This window comes from Sorex fumeus, unplaced genomic scaffold (genome assembly GCF_029834395.1).
Source record: "Sorex fumeus unplaced genomic scaffold, SorFum_2.1 ptg000030l, whole genome shotgun sequence".
NCBI lineage: Eukaryota > Metazoa > Chordata > Mammalia > Eulipotyphla > Soricidae > Sorex > Sorex fumeus.
The window spans coordinates 8,853,700-8,878,125 of NW_026606087.1; the positions used below are offsets into that span (position 1 = coordinate 8,853,700).

The 24,426-nt window shown below is 45.9% G+C and overlaps 1 protein-coding gene across 1 annotated transcript in view; it reads left to right on the top strand.

Annotated features, from left to right (window-relative positions):
- The window catches only part of SCUBE2 (signal peptide, CUB domain and EGF like domain containing 2), a 74,997-nt gene that overhangs the window by 49,416 nt on the left and 1,155 nt on the right, over positions 1–24,426 (top strand). Inside the window, exons 17-22 of the mRNA XM_056116097.1 lie at positions 7,259–7,429; positions 9,657–9,824; positions 10,541–10,702; positions 13,363–13,560; positions 14,620–14,772; positions 21,404–21,483. Of these exons, the coding sequence (XP_055972072.1) occupies positions 7,259–7,429; positions 9,657–9,824; positions 10,541–10,702; positions 13,363–13,560; positions 14,620–14,772; positions 21,404–21,483 (932 nt within the window). The remainder of the gene's footprint in view (positions 1–7,258; positions 7,430–9,656; positions 9,825–10,540; positions 10,703–13,362; positions 13,561–14,619; positions 14,773–21,403; positions 21,484–24,426) is intronic.

The following is a 24,426-nucleotide window of genomic DNA, read 5'->3' on the forward strand; positions in this document are numbered from 1 at the left end:
ACTAGGATGAATGATCATAAAATATAGAAAAATGAGATACAGATTCAATGAACACAATTTTTAAATAACTGGCTAGCCTTTTTAGATGCCAGTTTATCATTTGGCAATGTCATTTTTTTAATTTGGATTTTGCTTTTTTTTTTAATTTTTATTAGTGAAACACCATGAGGTACAGTTGTAGACTTTCAAATTTTTGTGCTTGGGTTTCAATTATACAATTATCAAATACTCATCCCTCCACCAGTGCCCATTTTCCACCACCACGGGTCCCAGTATCCCTCCCACCCCCCAGCCCCCCATCCCACCCTGCCTCTGTGGCAGGGCATTTCCTTTTGTTCTCTCTCTCCTTTTGGGTGTTGTAGTGGCAATGTCATTTTTAACTGTGAATCCATTTTTAAAATAGTCTTTCTGTTCACTGCTAATGTGCTAAATATTTTTAATTATTATTTCAGGCACTGTTACATAGTGTTGCTAATGGCCGGGCTTCATTCATAGAAAATTTCAGTGCCACACCCTTCACCAGAGTGTCAGCTTCCCTCCACCATGTCCCATTGTTATCCCCCCATCCCCATCCTATCCTCTATCCTACCCCACCCTCCCTACAGTGATATGCTTCCTACCAAAGACAAGTTTTCAGCTTCTACTGTTTTTGAGTATTTGTTGTCTCCTTATTATGTTTCTTTATATCCTACATATGAGAAAGACCATTCTGGGTCTGTCCCTCTCCTTCACTTAGAAGTTAGCCAGAGAGAGAAGATGAATCCAGGAAACTCCCCAGCATGATATTTTTTTAGGTTGTTTTTTTTAATTTTTAATTTTATTTTATTTTTGCTGTTTGGGTCACGCCTGGAGTTGCACAGGGGTTACTCCTGGCTCTGCACTCAGGAATCACTCCTGGTGGTACTCAGGGGACCATATGGAATGCTGGGAATCGAACCCAGGTCAGCCACATGCAAGGCAAATGCCCTACCCACTGTGCTATCACTCCAGCCCCAGAATATATGAAGTCTTAGCCTTACTTGGTTTTTGGTTTTTGTTTTGTTTTGTTTTGTTTTTCCTGGTGGTGCTTGGGAGCCCATGTAGTCCTGGAGATCAAACCAGGACCTCCCATGGATCAAGCACAAACACAACCCATTGAGTGTCTCCTGGGCCCCGCCTTTTAAATTTATCTTCTTTCACTACACTTTCCACAGTGTCATTACAGGGTTATTTCCCTGCTTTCATTCTGGTCTCTGCTCAAAGGAGCCTCTCCTGGTTACCTTCTAAGTAACATATTCAGCCAAATCTCTCCTCTTACCTCCTGCTGCCACCCTTTGTTTTCCCCTCAACCTTGTTTTTCTTTTCTTCATTACCAGCATTCTACTCTATATTGATTTTTTTTGCTCATTTTTAGTCCAGATTTCCCACTAGAGAACCCCTCTAGGTCAGGGTGTGTCTGTCATCTGCTCTGCTAGATTTGTGCTTAGTAAGTATTTAACTGGTCTGATAAGTCCATTCATCCTCACAACAGATGAAGTTCCACAGATAGCAACCACCACTTTTTCCTGCGGGGTGGGGAGGAGGTTTGGGCCATACTCAGTGATCCTCAGAGGTTACTTCCTGGCTCTGCACTTAGGAATTATTCCTAGTGGTTCTTCGGGGACTACATGGAATGCTGGTGATCGAATCCGGGTCAGCCACCTGTAAGGCAAAGGTCCTAGCTCCTGTACTATCACTCTGGCCCCTGTAGTCACCAACATTAAGGGAAAAAAAAGTTAAAGGGTAAACCTTTGGGACAAATATTTAAGCTAAGGTTAAAGGACAGGGAAATCTCAGCCCCAGGTACCAAGTCAGGAAGAGAATGCTGAATGCATTGAGGAACCCAGCCAGGAAGATGTCAAGATGGCTCAGCTCTCTGTCCCATCTTAAGGATATTTTCAAATAGAAAACCTGAACACAAACCCCAAATCCAGGACAGCTGTGACAAATCCATCTCTCAGTCTGACAGGCTGCTATTTCCTGTTATCCTGAAATGTTTATTTAAAGAGGAGTTGGAGAGGCTGGAGAGATAGTCCAGTGGGTAGGACGCTTGCCTTGCAGGTAGGTGACCCGGGGTTCAATCTCTAGCACCCCCTCTGGTCCCCAACGCTCCCTGAAGTGATCTCTGAGCTCAGAGCCAGAAGTAAGCTCTGAGCACTGCTGGGTGTGACCTCAAAAATAAGAAGTAAAACAACAAAAATTAATAAAGAGGTTCAGGCCAGGGGCTATGGCTCAGCGATAGAGCCTTGCTTGCATGAGGCCCTGAGTTGGATTCCCAGCACTGAAAAACAAAAAGATAATAGTAAAATAAAATTTCTGACCAGAGGGGTTCAGACAACACTGCCTCTGAAGGGTGAGGGCAGCCGTCCCAGTGGGCTGGGGTAGTCAGTGGCTCTCCTCAAGAAAACAGTCAGATGCTCGGGAGTGACCTCTTTCATCAGGCTCACCATAGTGTTTGTCCACAGCCTGAAACACTCAAAGGCACTAGTGTTGAAAAGAGGGGTGAGCTTTCAGGTCCTTTTGTCACCATTAATCCAGGTCCCTGCTGCTCGCTCCCTTTTGCATCAGAAAAGCTTTCTCGTATTTTCCTTTTAAAGCAGGAGAGAAAACAGCTGTGTGGGATTTGAGAATGAGATTTTAATGGTCACTGAAGACACACAAAAGCTTTGCTGTGATAGTGAAGTGTTCTGGGGCCAATTGACTCCTTTGTCTGGGGCAGCAAAACAAGCTGGCTGCTCCGGGAGAAAAGAGAACCTACTGGAACGTGTGATTGAGGTCTCCTCAGGCCAGATCCGAGGCGTCTTTGCAAAGAGTCGTTTTCAGGCGTCTCTTCATGACCTTTCAGAGTTGCTTTTTAGTATTTAGCTCATTTTTACCTTCTGAAAGAAACCGATTTGGAAGGTGCTTGGCATGAATTATTTCTGGAGGTCTTTCTCTCTGGAGGGCAAATGGAAACAGTGAGTGACAATTTGAGTGTGTTGATGTGAAGCAGGCCTTTCACTGTGAGAAAGAAGAGCTGGTGGCCTCTCCTCCTGGGGCGGCCCAAGGGGCATTTCTCAGCCCTTCAGTGGATTGGGAAATGGCAACAGATGTGGGATATTGTGAGGCTTCTCAAAATGTAACTCTGAAAAGGCTTTCCAGGGCTTCAGTACTTCTCCCGAGGACCTTCACAGCAGGGGCCCATGCAGTGACTCTTTGCACTCTGCACTGCAGTCTTGTCCACCCACGGTGGAGATTGTTTGGTTTATGATGGACAGTGCCGCTGGAGCCCTGGGGTCACATGGGCTCTTCAGCTCTGGGTGGATGAATATTAGGAAAACAGCTGTTGGGCTCACATGGCCGTGGTTTGGGCCAGGAGTGCTCCAGACGGTCTTGGTTTTTCTTTACTTTCTGCCAGTCTTCATGGCATTCTGGCTCATTAGGTCCAGGAAGGGGATCATTGTCTCAAATACGGGCTCAGTTCAGAGACTAGGATATCAGGTGAGACACAGGATGGAAAGTTATAAGTTCTTAGTTCGTAATTCCCTACAGCATGTCATGGGAGGTGGGCTAAAACCAGAGTACTGATGGGACCCATTACATCCTGGGGCAGCACATAGAGTAAGTCTGGAGTGATAGGTTCTTTCCGGCACAGTGCATCATGTTTATTGTAGTATTCTTTTTCAAGAAAGCAAGGGTTTGGTTCAGTATTATACAATTATACAGAAATATGTGAATATAGAAGAAGGAAATTCTGAACAATACTTTAAAAAGCATTAAGAGTTATAGTGTAGAATAGACTTTATTGAGTGATTGCATTTAATTGTAGAAATAATATTTAGAACATGGCATTGTTTGGTTTACTGTAAGAAATAAGAGGGGCCCAAGCAACAGTACAATGGGTAAGGTGTTTGCCTTGCACGTGACTGACCAGAGATTTGATCCCATATGGCACCCCCAGCTCTGCCAGGAGTGATCCATAAGTGTAGAGCCAGGAGGACGTTCTGAGCACCGCTGGGTGTGACAAACCCCTAACCCCCAAGAAATAAGAAATAAAAAGAGTATTTTCATATCTTTAATTGATTTTTTGAATCACACTTGGTGGTGCTCAGAGGTTACTCTTGGCTTTGTGGTTAGGGATCACTCCTTTTTTTTTTAAATTGAATCACCGTGAGCAACACTTACAAAGCTATCACGTTTGAGTTTCAGTCATACAATGATCAAACACCCATCCCTCCACCAGTGCACATTTTCCACCACCAATGTCCCCAGTATTTCTCCCGTCCCCGAATCCCACCCCTTCCCCTGACTCTATGGCAGAGTTTCCCTCTTTCTCTCTACTTATGGGCATTATGGTTTGCAATACAGATAATGAGAGGCCATCATGCTTGGTCCTTTATATGCTTTCAGCACACATTTCTCATCCCGAGGGTTTCCTTCAACCATCATTGACTTAGTGATCCCGTCTCTATCCCAGCTGCCCTCTCCCCCAGCTCAAAAGGCAGTCTTCCAACCGTAGAGCAATCTTCCTGGCCCTGTCTCTACTGTCCTTGGATGCTAGTCTCATATTATGATACTTTACATTCCACAAATGAGTGTAGTCATTCTGTCTGTCCCTCTTTCTGACTCACTTTCCATGACCGTCCAATGAAATAAGCAAACTTCATGACTTCATCTTTCCTAACAGCTGCATAGTATTCCATTGTGTAGATTTACCAAAGTTTCTTTAGCCAGTTGTCTGTTCTCAGGCACTCAGGTTGTTTCCAGATTCTGGCTATTGTGAAGTGTGCTGCTATGAACATACAGGTGCAGATGTCATTTCTACTGTGCTTTTTTGTATCCCTGAGGTATATTCTCAGAAGTGGTATTGTGGGGTCAAATAGAAGCTCAATTTTTAAGTTTTTTAATGAATGCCCATACTGTTTTCCAAAAAGACTGGACCAGTCGGAATTACCACCAACAATGAAAGAGAATACCTCTCTCCCCACACATCTGTGCCAGCACTGGTTGTTCTTGTTCTTTTTGATGTGTGCCAGTCTCTGTGGCATGAGACCATATTTCATTGTTGTTTTGATGTGTCTCCCTGATGATTAGCACTGTAGAGCAATTTTTCATGTGCCTTTTGGTAATTTGTGTTTCTTTTTTGAGAAAGCTTCTATTAATTTCTTCTCCCCACTTTTTGATGGGTTGGAGATTTTTATGTTGTACAGTCCTAATAGTGTCTTGTATATTCTAGATATTAACCCCTTATCAGATGGGTATTGGGTAAATATTCTTTCCCATTCCATTGGCTATCTCTGTGTTTTGGTCACTATTTCTTTTGAGGTGCAGAGGGATCACTCCTGATGGGGCTGGGGGAGATTATATGGGAGTGCAAAGGATCAAACCTGGGTTTGCCTTACATGCTATACTAGTGCTCCAGCCCCAAAGACTATTTTTTCCTTTCTGCATTTTTTAACTAAAGCACTGTGACTTACTAAGGGACATCAAATACTACTACTACTACTAATAATAATAATAATACTAAGTTATTCATAGTTGAGTTTTGAATATACAGAATTGCAACACTGATCCCACCACCAGTGTCAGCTTCTCTCCAATATTCCCAGGTTCCCTCCCATATCCCTGCCACCCCAACTCCCCCCACCCCTAGTCCCAGAAAACTATTTAAAAAGATATTTGGAGTGATTAACGGAAAGACATTATTATTACAGGTGATAGAACTTTGCCATCTTTAACCATAAATGTACCTATGCAGCCTGCTTTTGTTGGTTATGATAAAAACATGTATCACCCCCTATATTCAAGAGATAGAATAGCTAGCTTTATCATGTGATACTTTGTTTTCTGTTTCTTGGCAACTTAAGTATAAAGTAGAATGTGTTTATTCCAGGCTAACTCTCCAAATGTCCCATAGAAAATCCTTGGCAAAGTTGAACTGTGATTCAGTCTACTTTCGTTCAGTGACCTTTACCCCCCTTAAACTCACTGCTCTTGATTTTGCTGTGGATGTACTTCACAAAATAGCTGTGGGTACTTTGTGAAATTATTTGATGTCCCTTAAGGTTTTTTTTTTTCACTATTTTTGTATAGTAGAACTAACAATAGCACTTAGCAACTAAGGAGGAAGATAATGTTCGTAAAACATTTGGCATGGCATCTAATAGAATGTAAATGCTTGGTGAATATTAGCCACTGTAAGGTTATTTGATCATTATGATGATATTTGTATTACTAAAATAAAGTATAAATTCACGTGTAATAAACAGCACCAGTAATCAGATGTATAATTAGTTTATTTCTTTATGGTTTATTATTTCAAGAGATATTTACTGAGGTTTATTCTTTGTAACGTATTCATTTTATGACAACTAGGAAATGTGTTATTTTGGAGAGTTTATGAGACCCTTGAGCTCACCCTCTCCACATAACCTAAAGAATGAGCCTTTCAAAAACCAGTTTCTGGCCATATTCCTCTCTGTCAATGACTCCTTTATGTGCAGAACAAAATCCAAATGCCTGGCACTCAGCAACTCTTTCAGTTGATCTCTATCCTTCCTTTCCTCAGTCTCTTCCCAGGTTATGCATAAATCTTAATACTGGTCTCCTTTTTTAACGAAGGAGCTACTGCTTATTCTTCAAGGTCCAAAACAAATGTGGCCTTCTCTCTGAAGCCTTCTAGGATACCAATTGCCAGAATTGATAGCTCTGTCCTCTCTCTTTTTTTTGCAGTACTGGGTCTTTGTTCAATAAATAAATGATCTTTTTCTGGGGCTGGAGTGATAGTATAGTGGATAGGGCATTTACCGTATATGCGACCAACTTGCCTTCAATCCCCAGCACCCATATGGACCCTCAAGATTGCCAGGAGTTATCCCTGAGCATAGAGCTGGCACCAATCCCAGAGCACAGAGCTGGGACCATTCCCTGAGCACTGCCAGATGTGGCCCCAAAACAAAACAAAACAAACAAAACAAAAAGATCTCCTTCTTTGTTCTTCTCAGGCCCTGTGAAGAGTCAGCTGGTACTTGTGCCACAAAAGGCATGAGGACTGTTTTGATCCTTGCTCCCAGGGAGACCATGGTCTCAGAGAGAACACCGGACATATTCTGACAAAAGGGAACAGGGAGCCCCAGGTGGCTCATGTTTTGGGTTGGGGGGAATGTGGGGTGAAAGACAGCTATTTACCTTTATCTCTACCACTCATTATCCTTCCTGGTCCTCAGATTTCTCACTGACTCTCATTTCACCCTTTGGCTAGTCAGTTGCAGGGCTGGGACCTATTATGATGGAACACAAGACCGCTGCATTTTATGTCCAAATGGAACTTTCCAGAATGAGGAAGGACAGATCACATGTGAACCATGCCCAAGACCAGAAAATCTTGAGACCCTGAACACCCCGGAAGCTTGGAATATGTCTGAATGTGGAGGTAAGAAGGTAGCCTACCCTTTCTTAAGTCACTATTAAAAAGTGTACCCCAGACTCACGCCATGCACCATAGGGTTCCACAGGCAGGGACACATCTGGTGTTCAGTGTAGTGCCTGAATGGCCCTAAATGGCATGCTAGATGAATGCTCACTTGAGCAAATAAACAATTTGAGAATAAATTGGTAGGGAAAAGTGCAGATATTAAAAGTGTATGCTTTATTGACTATAGGTAAGTATACCCTGGGACCTGCATTAACTTCCATTTTAGATAGAACTCTCTGAAAGTGTTACTGTGGAGAAAGACAGTCTAATCATGTTCCCAGCTTTGTTTCAAATTCAGATCTTACTGCTTTTTAAAAAATGATCTATGTGTTTGTTTTGTTAAAAATTGGAACCTCCTTTGAAAAGTTATTAATCGTCTCTTATAAGCTATTAACATGGAGCAGGCTCACTTGGATCTGTGGGGGTGTCTCCTATTTGTTTTATTGTGTTTTCCTTCTGTTCATTGAAGAAGGACCTGCTGTGATGACACTCTGGTTGGTCATGTGGTGTGTGAGGGCGGGTCCTCCACACGGCTGAGTGGCCTCTCCCTCTGGTCACTCCCACCTTCAGGCTCCAGACTCAACCGCGGGACCTTTGCTGCCTTCAACTCAGGCTCTCAGGATAGTACAGAGGGTAGGGCGCTTTGCCTTGCAGGCAGCCAACCCTAGTTTAATCCCTAGCACTGCTTCATAGTCCCCCAAACGTGACCAGGAGTGATCCCTGAGCACTGAGCTGGAGTAAGTCCTGAGCACTGCCAGGCGTGACCCAAAACAAAACTAAAATTACAGACTCTCAGGGTGACCATGTGATGCCTACTTATCTTTGGCCTCACATGTAGCCCCTGTGCTAACTGCGAGATTGAGAAGGAGCAGCAGCTGGACATCATTTATACTTGTATGGCCTGGTTAAGATGTATTTGCAGTAATGAGAATATTAACAACAATAATATGATTGTTGGGCTAGAGAAATAGCTCAAGTATTAGAGCACATGCCTGACATGTGTGAGGTCTAAGTTAATAGAAATATGAGAGAAGGGATCTTTTTAGTAGCCTGCCAATGTCAGGGTCACTCCTAAGGAGCACATGCTTCTTGTCCTTTACTTAAAATATGCATAATCAATAGGCTGAAGAGATAGCACAGGAAGTGGGGCACTTGACGACTTCAGCTGGACTTGGTTTCTTTGCTTTTGGGGTCACACCCGGCGATGCACAGGGGTTACTTCTGGCTCTGTGCGCAGGAATTACTCCTAGTGGTGCTCAGTGGACCATATGGGATGCTGGGAATCAAACCCAGATTGGCCACGTGCAAGGCAAACACCCCACCTGCTGTGCTATTGCTCCAACCCCTGGCCTTGGTTTCAACCCCAGCACTGTCTATGGTGCCCTGAGTACCTCCAGTGCTCATTCCTGAGCACAGAGTCAGGAGTAGTCCCTGAGCACCTCTGGGTATAGCCCAAACCTTTCCTCCCCCGAATAATTGTAATAAAGTAGCATGTTTAGAGTAAAAGCCACTGGGCCCCTCTGTCCACACTGACGGAATTGGATGGATTGCGTATTTGAGGGCAGCCAGGAGACACTTCTGAGGGGCTGTCATTAAGGAACCTGACTGGTAAAGCAGCAGCGACTCTTTTTTTTTTCTTTTTGGGTCTCATTCGGTAATGCACTAGGGTTACTCCTGACTCATGCACTTAGGAATTACTCCTGGCGGTGCTTGGGGGACCATTTGGGATGCTGGGAATCGAACCCGGGTCGGCCACATGCAAGGCAAACGCCCTACCTGCTGTGCTATTGCTCCAGTCCCGACTCTTCTGATAAGCCTCCACATCATAGAGATGTAATGCGCTTCAGGAGGTCACGCTTCCATTACAGAACTGATTCCAGCGCAAAATTCCCTGCCTAGGGCTGCCAGGCCTGAGTTCTGAGCCAGGCAGGCCCAGGTGAGCCCCTTCTTGGGGAAGCATGACACCGGGCTCTGTGGTTTCCTTCCGTGCCATGTGTGTCAGCCCAGGTACACAGACCCTGCTGACTGCTCAGGGCCCACATTAGGACAGGGCTTTAGTGACAGCAGAGCTGAGGCCAGCCCAGGACGACACACGTGACCCATGTCTCATCTCACCTGAGAGGAGGTGGGGCAGGGTCTTCCTGGGGGCCTTGCTCACCTCAGGTCATTGATTCCCTCATCCTAGGTCTGTGCCAGCCTGGTGAATACTCTGCGGATGGATTTGCACCCTGCCAGCTCTGTGCCCTGGGCACATTCCAGCCCGAAGCTGGCCGTACTTTCTGCTTCTCCTGTGGAGGAGGCCTGGCCACCAAGCACCCAGGAGCCACTTCCTTCCAGGACTGTGAAACCAGAGGTGAGGCAGGCCTGGGCTGGTCTTTTCTCCAGACTTAAACATCCCTGTTCAGAACTGTGGGAGTCTGGCTGCGCTGCCATCAGGTGCAGCCCTGAGAGACCCCAGTGGCGCTTCCGTGCGGGATGTGCTGCGGGAACAGGGACTCTGCCACGGCTTCTCCACGACCACCCCTGTGCACAGGGCTGCAGAGAGGGACAATGAGAGACAGAGCGAGGCAGTGTCCAGAGCCCCTTAGAGCTTCTGCCTTCCAGTCTTCCTCATCCCATCCTCTGGCCTAGCGCTCCCCACCCCAGGACAGACCCCATCCCTTCTCCTGGCCCCACTTCTGCCATCTCCTACTGGAGCGCCACTCTGCATCAACTGAGGATGGAGATCAGAACCAGTTCTACCGCCCGCCCCCACCTCCCCTCACCCCACCCCCAGTCCTCACTTACTGGTCTACCTGGCTGTGGTCACTTATGCCTGAGCTCTACAAGGACCAGAAGCTCCAAAGATAGCCCCTATTTTCTATTTGTATTTCTCTCGGTGGCCCAAATCACGTGTCCTCCTGGAGCTGGCTATTTAGGGAACTCAAGTGTTGATTAGTCCAAAGTACATGAAAGCACTACTTCATTGGGGCACAAAAATTAGTGCTGGGAGCCATGAAGCTTTTAGTGTTGTGTTGCATGAAATGACAGTATTCTCTCTTTCATCCTCTCCGCCTCTCCCACCCGCAGTTCAGTGCTCACCAGGACACTTCTACAACACCACCACTCACCGCTGTATTCGGTGCCCAGCAGGGACATATCAGCCTGAATTCGGAAAAAATAACTGTGTTTCCTGCCCAGGAAATACAACGACAGACTTTGATGGCTCCACAAACATAACCCAGTGTAAAAGTAGGTCTTTGTCGAAGGCTTTTTACAGTGTCCAGGTTCACCTCAGGACTGGGTGGGTGGTGACAGTGGTGGCAGGTCCTGTCAGAACTCTATAGCTAGACCTTGTCAGTCCAGTTCCTGGCTCTCAGATCAGTGCAGGTGGGGAATGAGACTGACCCCCTTCCAGGTACTCACTTTTATCGGTCCTGGTCGCTTCTTTAGACACATTTACAAACTGTCCTTGCCTACGTTTCCTCCTGGTGCAAAACTTCAGCTCAAACCCATTCAGGCAGCTCTGCTTTAGGAGCTGTGATGTGCCAACTCCGAGCAGAATAAACTCCTAGTCCAGCAGGAAGCAAAGGCTATGGGGTAGTAAGAAGGCACCAATGCACTGTCCTGAAAAATGACAAGGAGCTTTTAGAGGGTGTGAGGTTCTGAAGGGAAGGAGTGGGCTGGGGGCGGGGGCTGGGGGCAGCTGTACACTCATGGGAGCGGCTGGGAAGCATAGACTCAGGGAAGTGAAAAGCTCAGAACACACAGTGTGCTAGCGGGATCTGGGGCAGAGCAGGAGGGAGCCTTGATGCCATGTGAAGGAGTTTGATTTGTGTTTGTTTGCTCATTGTTGTCTGTTTTAAGTGATGCCAGGAAGGGTTGGGAATATGGCTCAGAGGTGGAGGGATTGCCTTGCGTGTGTGAGGCCCTGAGTTTGATTTCTGGCACTACCAAGAAAAGTCTTTAAGTGGTGCCAGTGATCCAACCCTCACACAGGAAAGGAACATCTCCAGCCTCTAAGGATTTGTGACTTGTTTTCGATGGGAATAAGGAAATCTTCAGATTAGCTTTATGTTTTTACTTTTCCCTAAGCTACTATGCAAAACTCTCTAGTAAAGGCCCAAAGTAAATCTTAGCTAATTCTACATTAAGGCAGCAATCTGGAGGAGAGGGGAGGCCTCCTTAAGCTGTAGGAATTTGAGATTCAAGGGGACAGTGGACCATTTGCACTGGGGAATTGGATGTTTCGCTAGATTTCCCTATGTCTCAGTGAAGATCTAGCAACCTCTTCCCAGTAGCATCTAGTCTCCTCTCGAATACTAGACCCCAACAGGAAGCACACACCTTTATTATAGCCTAGCCTATTTTTAGCTCAGATTTGGAAAGTTCACTGTGCTAGATGACGCTTCTCCAAATAATTTAGTACCAGCTCCTACCCCACCTTGCTACCCTATTTGGTTATTTGGTCCCGCAAGTCCACCAGGAGTGATCACTGAGTGGAGAGCCAGGAATAAGCCCTGAGCACTGCTGGATGTGTTCCCCCAAACAAACAAATATCCCCTCTTCTCCCCCACCTCTACAAAACCACCAAAACTCCTGTCTTTGGCCATAAGAGCCCTGTGGTCCAGTTCCTCAGAACTGGTTGGATCAGCACTGCAGCTCCCTGCTTCCCACACACCACAGTATGTCTTCTAAGAATGAAAAAGCCTGATTTGGAGTTTTCTTCCCCTCCTATCTCACGCTGGGAATAATAAATACTAGTTGCTATTAAGAGGATAAAGATAATCCCATTAATATCTTCTCCTGTACAGGGTTGCCTCCGTTTTAAGCAATGACCTCCTTCAAGGATTGTGTCTTTCTCATTTCTAAACTCTCAGAGCTTTTGCTAGCATTTGTTAGATGAAGGATGGCTCAGTGAATGACAATATGACTGAGGTGCGGGCGTGTGTGTGTGTGTGTGTGTGTGTGTGCATGCGCTCACTGTGCGCACACATGTGCATCCAAGCTTGTGTGTAAGCCTAAGCCTAAGCCTTTGATTCCAAGGTTGAGTGTCCAGCATGCCCCATTCTGACTGATGATTCCATTTCTGACTCCTTTGAAAATAAAATGTGGGGCCTGGAGACGAAAGACAGGGGATAAGTAAGGCACTTGCCTGGCATGTGGCACACCCCAGTCCAAATACAACTCACATATGCTCCCCTTAGCATGACCAGGAGTGATCCCTGAACAAAGAGCACTGAGAGCAAAGCCAGTGTAGCCCCAAAACAAAATAAAATGTAGGGGACCAAGAAGACAGCTCAATGAACTAGAGTGCATGTCAGCCCGTGGGAGGCCTGGGTGCCATCCCAGCAATGTATGGTCCCCTGACAACCAAGTTGGGTGTGGCCCAACCCTCCACCCCACACAATAGAAACTAAATAAAATATGGTATTGAACAGAAGGAAAAGTGAATAGATATGGCTGCCATGACTTCCTCGAAGAATTCTAGGAAAGGGCCTAGAATCTACTGACTGAGCAGAAAGCTCTGCTCCTCCTTCGACTGATCTTGAAGCTCTGTGTCACAACTTCCCAGCACTTAGACTTTGTAAACAAGATCTTGAAACCTAGAGTTGTCCTTTTGTTCCACAGATCTCTGCCTGTGACCTTGAGCTAACGAGAAAGTAGTGCAGGAAGGAGCTCAGAGCAAGGTCTCTGGGGGGGGGGGGGGGGGGGGGAGGTAGGGAGTTTATGGAGCTCAGCTCCCAGAGCAGCCCTGGGCATCACCGGCACACTTTCCCCACCGTTGTCCTTTTCTGGCCCCCATTCTCTGTGGCAGTGGAGGAGCAGCAGGTTACTTCACAGAGCAGGTGATGCTTTACCACAGTGATCATCGAGCTGTCCCATCACAACCCTCGACATTTCCCTTCTAGACAGAAGATGTGGAGGGGAGCTGGGAGATTTCACTGGATACATCGAATCCCCGAACTACCCAGGCAACTACCCGGCCAACACCGAGTGTACATGGATCATCAACCCACCGCCCAAACGCCGCATTCTGATTGTGGTCCCTGAGATCTTTCTGCCCGTGGAGGATGACTGTGGGGACTACCTGGTGATGAGAAAAACCTGTGCGTCTCACCCCTCTGCCCCCAACCCCCTTCTCAGGCCAGCCAGGAAGCCTGACAGTGCAGTCGCTGGCTTTGAATGTCAGAAGCAGGCCCACAATGTGACCCAGATATGAAAATAGAGAGCCAGCAGGAGTTGATAGAGTGAGCCAGGAAACAGCTTTGACTGAAGGCACATTGGGCCTGGTGCTGATGGCAGGCAGTAGAGCTGTTCCATGCCAGTCTTCTCTCTGTGCTCATGAGGACCCAGAGAGCCAGGACTGGTCCCCTCACCTGGGAAGCAGCTCCTTGGTGGGGGACTGACTTAGGCCCAGGGTCTGGTCCAGCTGGGCAGAATCCGCCTTCATCCTAACTTGAGAGCTTGGGGCAGGAGTCTCTTAGTAATTCTGTGACTTTGGGCGTGTGTTCTAGATCATTCTGTGCCTCAGTTTTCTTTATCCTCTAAAATGGGAATAATTGTAGTTGCTCCCTTCTAAGGTTATCATGAAGAATACATGGCTTGGTACTTGTCAAGCACTTAGAGTTGCAGTGGGGCCCTCTATACGGGTGTGTCCTTCCTGTTAGTGGTCACTCCCTGGAGTCAGATGTGAGTTGGACCCTTCACTTTTCCACCTATCGGCTGTGTAAACCGGGGCAAGCACTTAGTCTCTCTCCAAAGAGGTTATAACAGCACCAGCCTCATGCGGTTGGGGGAGGTTGTGGGAAGATGAAGTCCCCACAGTGCTCAGCACGGGGGCTGGCCTCGAGAAGCAGGATTTGGTGTTGCTGGTGAGTTGCTCGACAGCAGCCGGCCTGCTCAGGGCACCTGTGACTCAGCGCCTGCAGTGAGTGCCGCTGCTTTGCCTCCCCAGGGGCCTTGCAGGCTGAGCCTCCCCTGGGGACCCCCCAGCACCAGCTGCAGCTACTTGCTTTCCAGGGCTTTTGGCCTTTACACTGGCTGAGCTGGCCTGGAAGAGCTCCTGAGCACAACTGATGGGACAGAGTGAGTGTGTGGAAAGATGAGTGTGTCCCTGCCCGGGGAGGGGTCTCGAGCCCCACGTCACCCCCAGCTTCCCTTGGCAGCTTCGTCCAATTCTGTGACAACCTATGAAACCTGCCAGACCTACGAACGGCCCATTGCCTTCACCTCCAGATCCAAGAAGCTGTGGATTCAGTTTAAGTCTAATGAAGGGAACAGTGCCAGAGGCTTCCAGGTCCCCTACGTGACCTATGACGGTAAGCTCTGCGGGGCTCAGGCTGCAGCCTGTGGAGGGGGCATCTCTACTGGGAGCAGGACCAACCTCAGGGCCAGCTGGTGGACGGCTGACGAGCACACATGCACACGCATTCAGAGAGGCAGACCGGGACAAAGGACATCGCTGACTCACAGTTGCCAGATTTTAACAGGCATTTGGGGACACTGATTACTGGGGTGACTTTTAAAAGTTTAAAGTGACTGCAGGATATTTTAGAGAATGGAAGTGAGCATAGCTTGATGGGTAAGAATGTGGGTGTTGGAATTGGCCTGCCTGGATGCAATCTCTCCTGTAATTTTGTATATGTCCTTATCAACTTGAAACCTCCTTTTCGAAATGTGCAAATAAGGATCATCTGCACTGATTATAAAGAAGTCAGCAAGGAGGAGTGTGCAGAAAACAGTCAAGTTCAGAAACTCTCTTGGCAACTTGCTGTGTGATTTGGGGCAAGTCAGATGCTTCTGGTATTTGGTTTTCTTGCTAAGTAAGAGCTGGTCCCTCAGAGTGCTAGGAGCAGCATACTCAGCGCTGAGCCCGGATTAACACACATTTACTAGAAACACAAAATGAGCTGGACCTTGCCCTGAGGTACCTCATAGTATAATGGGGAAGATCCATCTGTTCATTCATTCATCTAATATTTACTTATTTCAGTTTTGGGATTTCATCCAGTGGTACTCAGGGCTTACCTCTGGCTCTGTACTCAGGGATCAATCCTGACAGTGCTCAGGAGACCATATGGGGTATTGGGGATTGAACCCGGATTGGCCACAAGCAAGGCAAGGGCCCAGCCCACTGTACTGTTTCTCTAGCCCCTCCCTCATTCATTTAATATTTAACAAGTATCTATTCTGCCAGGTTTGGGGCTAGGTTCTGTTTAGTGACAGAAACACAAGAAAGGTTATATTGTCATAGATGCTCTATTGAGGCATGTACAGAGCACTGTATGAGCATAGAAGAGGCAGCAGTTAAATCTGCAAGAAAGTTTTGGGAGGCTAGGACAAAATCTCATGTTACATTTAGAAGAACACACATTTCAAAAATAATTTATAAATGGGAAGAGCAAGAAAATTTATTTATTTATTTATTTATTTCTAATGTAGGAGTATACTATTCAGCCACTGATTAAGCTGACTGAGGCAGGCATGAACTCCACATTACTTTAAAAAAATTTTTTTAATTGAAGATCCGTGAGATAGACCTTTACAAAGCTGTTCATAATTGGGTTTCAGTCATACAGTGATCCAGCACCCATCCCTCCACTAGTATACCTTTCCCACCGCCAATGCATCCCCCACCATTTCCCTCCCACCATCCCCCAACACCCCACCCTCCATCCCAGCCTAAGGCATTCTTACTCTCTCTCCAGAGTGCGAACGTTTGGGAAGAGGAAATGGCATAGACTACAGGCATATGTGAGGATTAATGAATGGCATCGTTTGGCCCATTGGTAACACACATGAGCCTTAGAGTGAGAAATGAGGCTAGAAGGGGATGAGGGTTAGGGGCTGAAGATCTGTCAGTGGCAAGCTCAGAAGGAACCACTGAAGGATTTTTGGCATATACGCGCTGAAAGTGGCCATCAGAAGAGATAGTATGCTGTGGATTTTCTAAGCACATTTCTCATAATCTTTTCTAACATGTGGCCGGTGCTGGGCTCATGATTCCTGTACCTGAAGCCTGGTCAGATACACAAGATAGGATTTTTATTATCAGTCTCTGAGGTGGACACAGATTTCCCCCTCGTGGCTCTGCCGAGGCCTCATCTCTGTAGAAGCATTTGGCTGACCCCCTCTCCTGTCTGGAATCAGAAAGGAACCTTAAAAAGGTGACAAGAAAAGCTGGAATGACAGTACAGCGGATAGGGCATTTGCCCGGCACACAGCCGACTCAGATTCGATCCCTGGCATCCCATATGGTCCCCGGAGCATCACTGGGTGTGACCTAAAAAGCCCAAAAAAAAAAAAAAAGGTCACTAGTTCTCCTGAACAATGACTCCAAAACTCACCCCCCTTTCAGTTCACTGCTCTCAACTCTGCCTTGCCTTTGTGGAATAAGAGATGGAGCTTGAGCCAGCAGCAGTGACACATAACTCTGATTAGGCCCATGAGTGTGCCCTTACCTGTTGCAAGAGAAAAGGCCCTCCCGTTGTTCATCGGTTTGCTCGAGCGGGCCCAGTAACGTCTTCATTGGAGATTTTGTTGTTACTGTGTTTAGCATATCGAATACATCACGGGTGGCTTGCCAGGCTCTGCCGTGCGGGCGAGATACTCTCAGTAGCTTGCCGGGCTCTCGGAGAGGGGCGGAGGAATCGAACTCGGGTCGGCCATGTTGGCTGCGTGCAAGGCAAATGCCCTACCGCTGTGCTATCGCTCCAGCCACAGCTGACATGCTCTCTCTCGGTGGCTCTCTGCCGTGAGGATCGGGACCGTCGTTCCCCCGGGTGCGTATGGGATGGTTGGGGCCTGTCTTGAGGACTTCCTCCCTGGCCTTCCTCCGCTCGAGCCGCCCGCCTGGGCCCTGCAACAGAAAAATGTTGAAAATTGGTGTTTATATGTTTACAGAAGCCCAGTAGGTTTTAACTCAGAAGACCTATTAAGTTTTCTTTCCAATGTAGGTTTCTGCCAAGTTTGATATCTTGTTTCCTAACCCAGTAGAACAAATAGCAGCCATAATCAGAAGAAGCAGGGGAGGCCCCCCACACTACTGGAGAAGGTCCCTTTACCTCACTGAGCCTGCTGGGGCTGGAGTGAAACCACAAGACCAAGGTGGCAGCCGAAACTGTAGAGTTGAGATTGATTTAAGTCTTTGGGATCTCTGGGCCTGAGTTCTTATTTATTTATTTATTTATTTATTTGCCTTTGGCTTTTTGGGTCACACCCTTCGATGCTCAGGGGTTAGTTCTGGCTCTGCACTCGGGAATCACTACTGGCTGTGCTCAGGGCCCATAAGGGATACTGGGAATGGAAACTGGGTCGGCTGTGTGCAAGGCAAATGCCCTCCAAGCTGTACCATGGCTCCAGCCCCAGGGTCCTGAGTTCTTAACTACAACACTTGACTGCTTTTCTCATGACAGGCGCAAGTGAGGAGACACAGTAGTGCTTAAAAGCAAAGGAATTTTTTTTTTTTTTAATAACACTGGTCTGGAAACTCTCAGTGGAATGACAAACAGCTCTCTAGCTCCCTCTCACATCAAAACAGAATTCAGCAACAGGCTGGTGTAGGATAAAGGCTCATCAGCCAAAGGAATAAAGAATTCAAGATAAAAATCTGTACCTTGGTGTGCTAAAGAGAAAGTACAGTGAGCAGGTTTGACCATCCCATATGGTTCCCCAAGCACTGCCAGGTGGCCCAAAAATCAAAACCAAAACAACAGCAACCACCAAAATCTTGTACCCTGCAGTTGGGAGATGGCACATCCGTTATGGCATATGCTTAGCATGCAGTGACCATAAACCTGGATTTAATTCCCGGCACCACATAGGTCCCACTATCACGTCTGGGTGTGACCCTGGAGTCTGCAGCATCATGGTAACTCAGGTCTGTCTGTCTCTGGCCCTTGTGCTAAACACAAAGCCCGGTTGTCCAAGAGTCATCTGTGCCCCATCCCCAGCACCACTGGGAAGGATCCCCCTTAAAAAGTATTATACCCTTGGTGGGAGGGATGCTGGGACCATTAGTGGTGGAAAATGGGCACTGGTGGAGGGATGGGTACTCGACCGTTGTATGACTGAAACCCAAGCACAAAAGTTTGTAAGTCTGTAAGTACTGTACCACACGGTGATTCACTAATTTAAAAATTTTTTTAAATGTATTTTACCCTTGGAACCCAAAAGCTAGCTTAGTAGTGGGGAACTTCCTTGCATGACCTTGAGTTTGATCCTCAGTACCAAAAAAGAAAGAAAAGGAAACAAAAAGGAAAAATCATGTGCTGAAGAGATAGTTCAGGGGTTAAGTTACTTGCCTTGTACACAGCCAACCAGGGTCAATTTCAACACTGCATACAGTCCCCCTGAGCACTACCAGGAGTGTTCCTTGAGCACAGAGCCAGGAATAAGGCCTGTGCACCCCTGGGTATGACTTCTAAGCCAAATAAATACAGTATTTTTTTTCCTTACTCATATTTTATATTCACTAAAATAAATAGAAGACCATATTTAGTGCCAGTGATTAGTGCCAATGCTATTAGTAATTATGAGTATTATTAATTTCCATATGCTATGACTTGACTAAGAGAAACCTTCTAGAATGCCTTTCAGCAATATTCTTCTGATTTGTTTGGTGTTGTTGTTGCACATGATATGCATACAAAAAAGTATTTTTTTCTGTCTGGAATTTAGAAAAGATTGTGATTTTCCTCTACTTGGTTTGAATTTTAACTATAGAAAATAGATTTTGAAAGAACAGGACTGAATTTGGAATGCACTGCTTTTTTAAAAGTTCTATTAAAGCGCCATGATTTTCAAAGTTTTTCATAGACAGGTTTTAGACATACATATATTCCAGCTGATTTCACCACCAGTGTCTTTCCTCACGAGGGTTCCCAGATTCCCTCCCATTTTTCAATGCCTGCCACCTTGACAGATACATTTTTAAGTTTGATTGTTATTTGGATCTCTTAATCTCAGCATTGTTGACCCTGTGGTTTGGGTATTTGGCTATATCACTCCTTCACACCACCAGTGTATTTGGATTTCCTTGAGTCCTGATCCTCATTGCTTCCTGTCTGTCTCTTCTCCCTGCTACCCTTCATTTCTTTCCTTCTCTACCCTTCTCCTTCATATACTTTGGAGCCAACGGTGCTCTAGGCATCCTTCTTTAAACATTGCATTTCCTCACCCAGTTACTCTATATGCCGCATATATAAGTGAGATCATTCTATGTTTGCCTTTCTTCTTCTGACATATTTCTGTTTTTGCTTTTCTTCTTTTTTGGGGGGTGTCACACTCAGCGATGCCCAGGGGTTACTCCTAGTTCTGCACTCAAGAATTACTCCTGGCAGTGCTTGGGGGACCATATGGGATGCCAGGGATTGAACCTAGGTCAATCACGTGCAAGACAAATGCCCTACCTGCTGTACTATCACTCTGGACCCAACATATTTCATTTAGTATAATATCTTCCAATTCCATCCATGTTGCAGTGAATTGCATGATTTCACCTTTCCTTGAAGCTGCATAGTAGTCCATTGTGTATATACACTACATCTTCCTGATCCACTTACCTATCATTGGACACCTAGGTTGGTTCCTTATCTTAGCTACTGTACTAAGTGCTGCAATAAATAATGACGTGCATATGTTATTTTGAATGAATGTTTTTGTGTCTTGGTGTTAGAACCTCAGAAGTGGAATTGTTGGATCAGATGGAAATTTCCTGAGCTACACAGGGTTAGGTCCCCCCAGAACACCTCTGGGAGCAACTCCAGCTCTCAAGCACTGCTGGGTGTGGTCCCTCAAAATACAAAGCAGGGGTTGGGGTAAGCAAAACAAAGAAGCCTCAGAGGTCACATATTGTAGGGTGTCCTAGAAACTGCAAGGAGGAGGGTCACTAGTCAAGCCCAATACTATTGATGCATCGAAGAAGATGAGAACCCAGAGTTGACCTTTTAGATAGAAAAACCATGAAGGTCATTTATGACTTTGACAAACAGTTCTAGAGATGCACAGAGCTGATTGGACTGGATTTAGGAAAGAAGGAAGAATTAAAGACAGTGAATGCTGGTAATCCTTACAAGACATTTTATCACAAACGAGAGCAAGGTGCAGGATGGAAGCTATAGAGAGAAATGAGGTCAAGGGGACTATTAATTTTTTCACCTATTTTGTTGTTGTTTTATTTTTGGACCATACCTGACTGTGATCAGGGAACATACTGACCCTGTGCTGAAGAATCCTTTCTGTCAGGACTCATGGGATCATATGAAGTGCCAGGGATTGAACCCAGGTTGGCACTGTGCAAGACAAGTGCCTTATCCACTGAAATATCCGGTTCTTAAAAATATATATTTTTAATGGGGATATAGTATGTTTGTGTGCAGATGGGGAACACCAGCAGAAAATCTGTTTTTGCAGGGGATCGGGGGGTTCCCACTCTATGTTCAAGGGATTCAGGGGCCACTTCTGGTGATACTGAGCCAACAGGACCTGCAGTTCAATGCTGGGGGCTGCGGATATGCTGTTGTCAGATCCTACAGTGCTGGGCCCACCAGAACCATTAAGGTGCCTCTAGGGACACACCCAGATGCTTGGGAGGCCATGAAATGCTGGATGTTCAAACCTGGGTGAGGCACATGCAAGATATGAACCCCAACTCCTGTCTATCTCCCCAGCCCCGAGAGAGAACACTATCATATAAGCTAGAACATGCCTTTAATATGAGAAGTGGGGAGCAATCTTGGCAGGGTGCACAGGATTTCTCTAGGGAAGAGGGGGGCTGGACCCTGCTTCTCCCTAGTGGGGAAGAATTTCTCTAGTTCTCACTGTGGACTTGGCCATGGTGGAGTTCAAGAAGGGGAGTCCTCAGGACCATATTTAACAATAGGAGAGAAAGAGTGAATGAGCTTGGAACTGACTAAAGCAGAATGCTGGTGTTCTTTTTCATTCCAACAGAGGACTACCAGGAGCTCATCGAAGACATCGTTCGGGACGGCAGGCTGTATGCCTCTGAGAACCATCAGGAAATCCTTAAGGTAAGGATGCAGGGGTAGTTGGGCGGGAAAGCTTCCTGCAAGCTTCTTTTCCCACCTCTCAGCCATGGAGCCTGTGCTAGGCTGAGTGTGGTTTTCTAGCTCTACCAGACTCCATTTACTTTTAATTTGGGTGGCTGCCTTCAGTGTTGTCAAGTGAAGCGCTGTCTTCTTTTGGGAACTTCTGAAGTGGTGCTGGAGACAGACCACTGGTGCTGCTCGGCCAACCAGACTGGCTGTTCACGTCTAGGCTCAAGGAAGTGAACTCCTGGCAGAGCTCGGGGACCATATGGAATGCTGGGGACTAAAGCTGAGTTGGCCACGTGCAAGGCAAGGCTTACTGCTTTGGCCCCATCTTTGAATTGAAAAAAAAAGTTTTTTTTTTTACACATTTCATCACTATCTTTAGTTACTCTGCCTCAGAAGAAGAACCACTTTCAAATATGAGTTTAAGTACTAAACTATTGCCTTTGTTGTTGAAGAAGATAAATAAAATCCCACTTGAGCATTTACATGGTTCTAGTAGGCCATACACATTTAATGTAAAGGGTTCTATAGGCTTCAATATAAGATCAGAGTGAAACTGAAATAGAGTGAAATATGTGAAACAGAATGAAATTAAGTTTAGTGTGTGGAGACTGAGCAAAACTAAGTTTAGTTTGTTGAGACTGAGAATTCAGTTCAATTTAATACAGTTTCATTATATATATATACTTAGGCTGGCTTGGATTAATTACTCATGATTAATAAGCAAAATAAAATTATTTATTTTTATTATTGTTTATTATATACATATATGTATTATATTAATAAATGAAATATTTAATTTATTTATTATATGAAGATAATAAATGTTATTATCTTGAATTGTATTTCAAGATTTGGTGACCAGAAAATTAACATTTTTTGCGTCGTATATGCAAGTGAGACCTTAAGTCTTCATAAGATAGTGATTTTTAATTTTCTTAACTAATTTTAGATTCAGGTGCTGTTGAAGTGTGCATATAAGCTATAATCTAGATTTGTTTAAACGTTACTACCAAATACTTTTTCAGCTAATGCTGATTAAATCTCTCATATGAAACTTTTTTCTTTTGGTTTTTGGGCTGTGCTCAGGGCCTACTCTTCATTCTGTGCTCAGGGGTCATTCCTGATGGTGCTTGGGGAACTGTATGAGGTGTCAAGATTAAAATCAGGGTCACCTGCATAAAAGACTTAATCCCTCTTGCTCTCAAATCTTTAATAAGTTACTGTACAATACAGAATACAAGGTAATTGGTTTTAAGTTTTCCCAAAGCAGTTTTTACCTGTAGAGTAGCTGTTGCATATGTAGTCATAAGTAGGGTTTACTGGTAATGAGTAGGGTTCTGGGGTCGCACTAAGTAGCGCTTAGGGGCTGTTCCTGGCTCTGCTCAGTACCAAAGCAACCAGAAATCACTATAGTAAAAGCAAACAGCTGCTTTGGTTCACAACTCAGTGAACCGGAGTGTGTGCTTTCCATGCAAGAAGCCTCAGCTAGGTCCCCAGCACCGCACAGGGCTCCCCATCAATGCTCGGAGTGACTTTTGAACACTATTAGGTGCTGCCCAAGGTAGGTGGTGGGTGACTGGGGGAACAGGCATAAAGAGATGATTTACAAGAGTTTAGGGTGTGACCCCCCAATTTTTTGGTATATGTATAATTTTGCCATTTATTGCAGTTAAAATTTGCAGACTGAGAAAAAAAAAGCAGTGGTGCTGCTTGTGCCTTGCAGTACCAGGGTCAACCTGGCCTAAATGTGCCTGGCAGGGCTGTGGTACGAGGACTGGAACCTGGCATCACTTACCTGGTCTCAAAGTTGTATTTTTAAATTTGGAAATGTCAGGTGTTCGAGCAGCAAGAAACTGGCTTATCCTTCCAGTCTACAATTTACCTGGGAGATAGCTGAAGTGATAGAGCACATACCTAGCACATGCAAGACCCTCGGTCGGCAGGTACGCCTCCTTCCACTACAGGCTCCCAGGAACTACTGAGTCTGAGAACCAAATTGTCAGGCCACGCCACAAGGCCTAGTATACCCAGCATGGCCACAGTTTCCCTGATCACAGGCCTCAAAGGCTTGGAGGAGGCAGCAGAAAGAAGAGCAGGAGGCTTGTGTTAATTCTCAGCACTGCACAGTCCCCCAAGTGCCATCAACAGTGACCCCTGAACACTAAGCTGGGAGGGCCCAGCATGTATCCACCCACCCCACCAAAAAAAAGTCCCTGCATCCAATGTTGCATCTCATCTGGTTGTGGGAAAAAAAACAGCAAGAGAACACTTGACCAAGCATCTGCAAAGCTCCATGAAGTGTACCCCAACATCTCACTCCCATCCCCTGTACCACAGAGCATGTCTCTATTAAAATAAAGTAGTATCAGAGCCAGAGAGATAGTTTAGATGCTGCAGGGGTTTAGGTGTTTGCCTTGTATGAAACCAAGTCCAGTTTGATCCCTGGCACCACATATGGTTCCCTAAACACTGCCAGGAGTGATTCCCGAGCACAGAGCTAGGAGTAAGCCCTGAGCACTGTTAGGTGTGACCGCCAAACCAAAAACTTTTTAAATTTAAAAATAAGGAATGGGGCTAGAGCAATAGCACAGCAGGTAGGGCGATTGCCTTGCACGCTGCCGATCTGGGTTTGATTCCACGGCATCCCATATGGTCCCCAAGTACCACCAGGCATAATTCCTGAGTGCAGAGCCAGGAGTAACCCCTGAGCATTGCCAGGTGTGACCCAAAAAGCAATAAATAAATAAATAGAAATAAATAATCACTATCACCCCATTGTTCATCGATTCGCTCGAGTGGGCCCAGTAACGTCTCCATTCGTCCCTGTCACGTGCTAGCGTAGCCTGATGACATATTGGGCGCTCCTTCAGGGTCAGGGGAATGAGGACCATTCATTGTTACTGCTTTTGGCATATC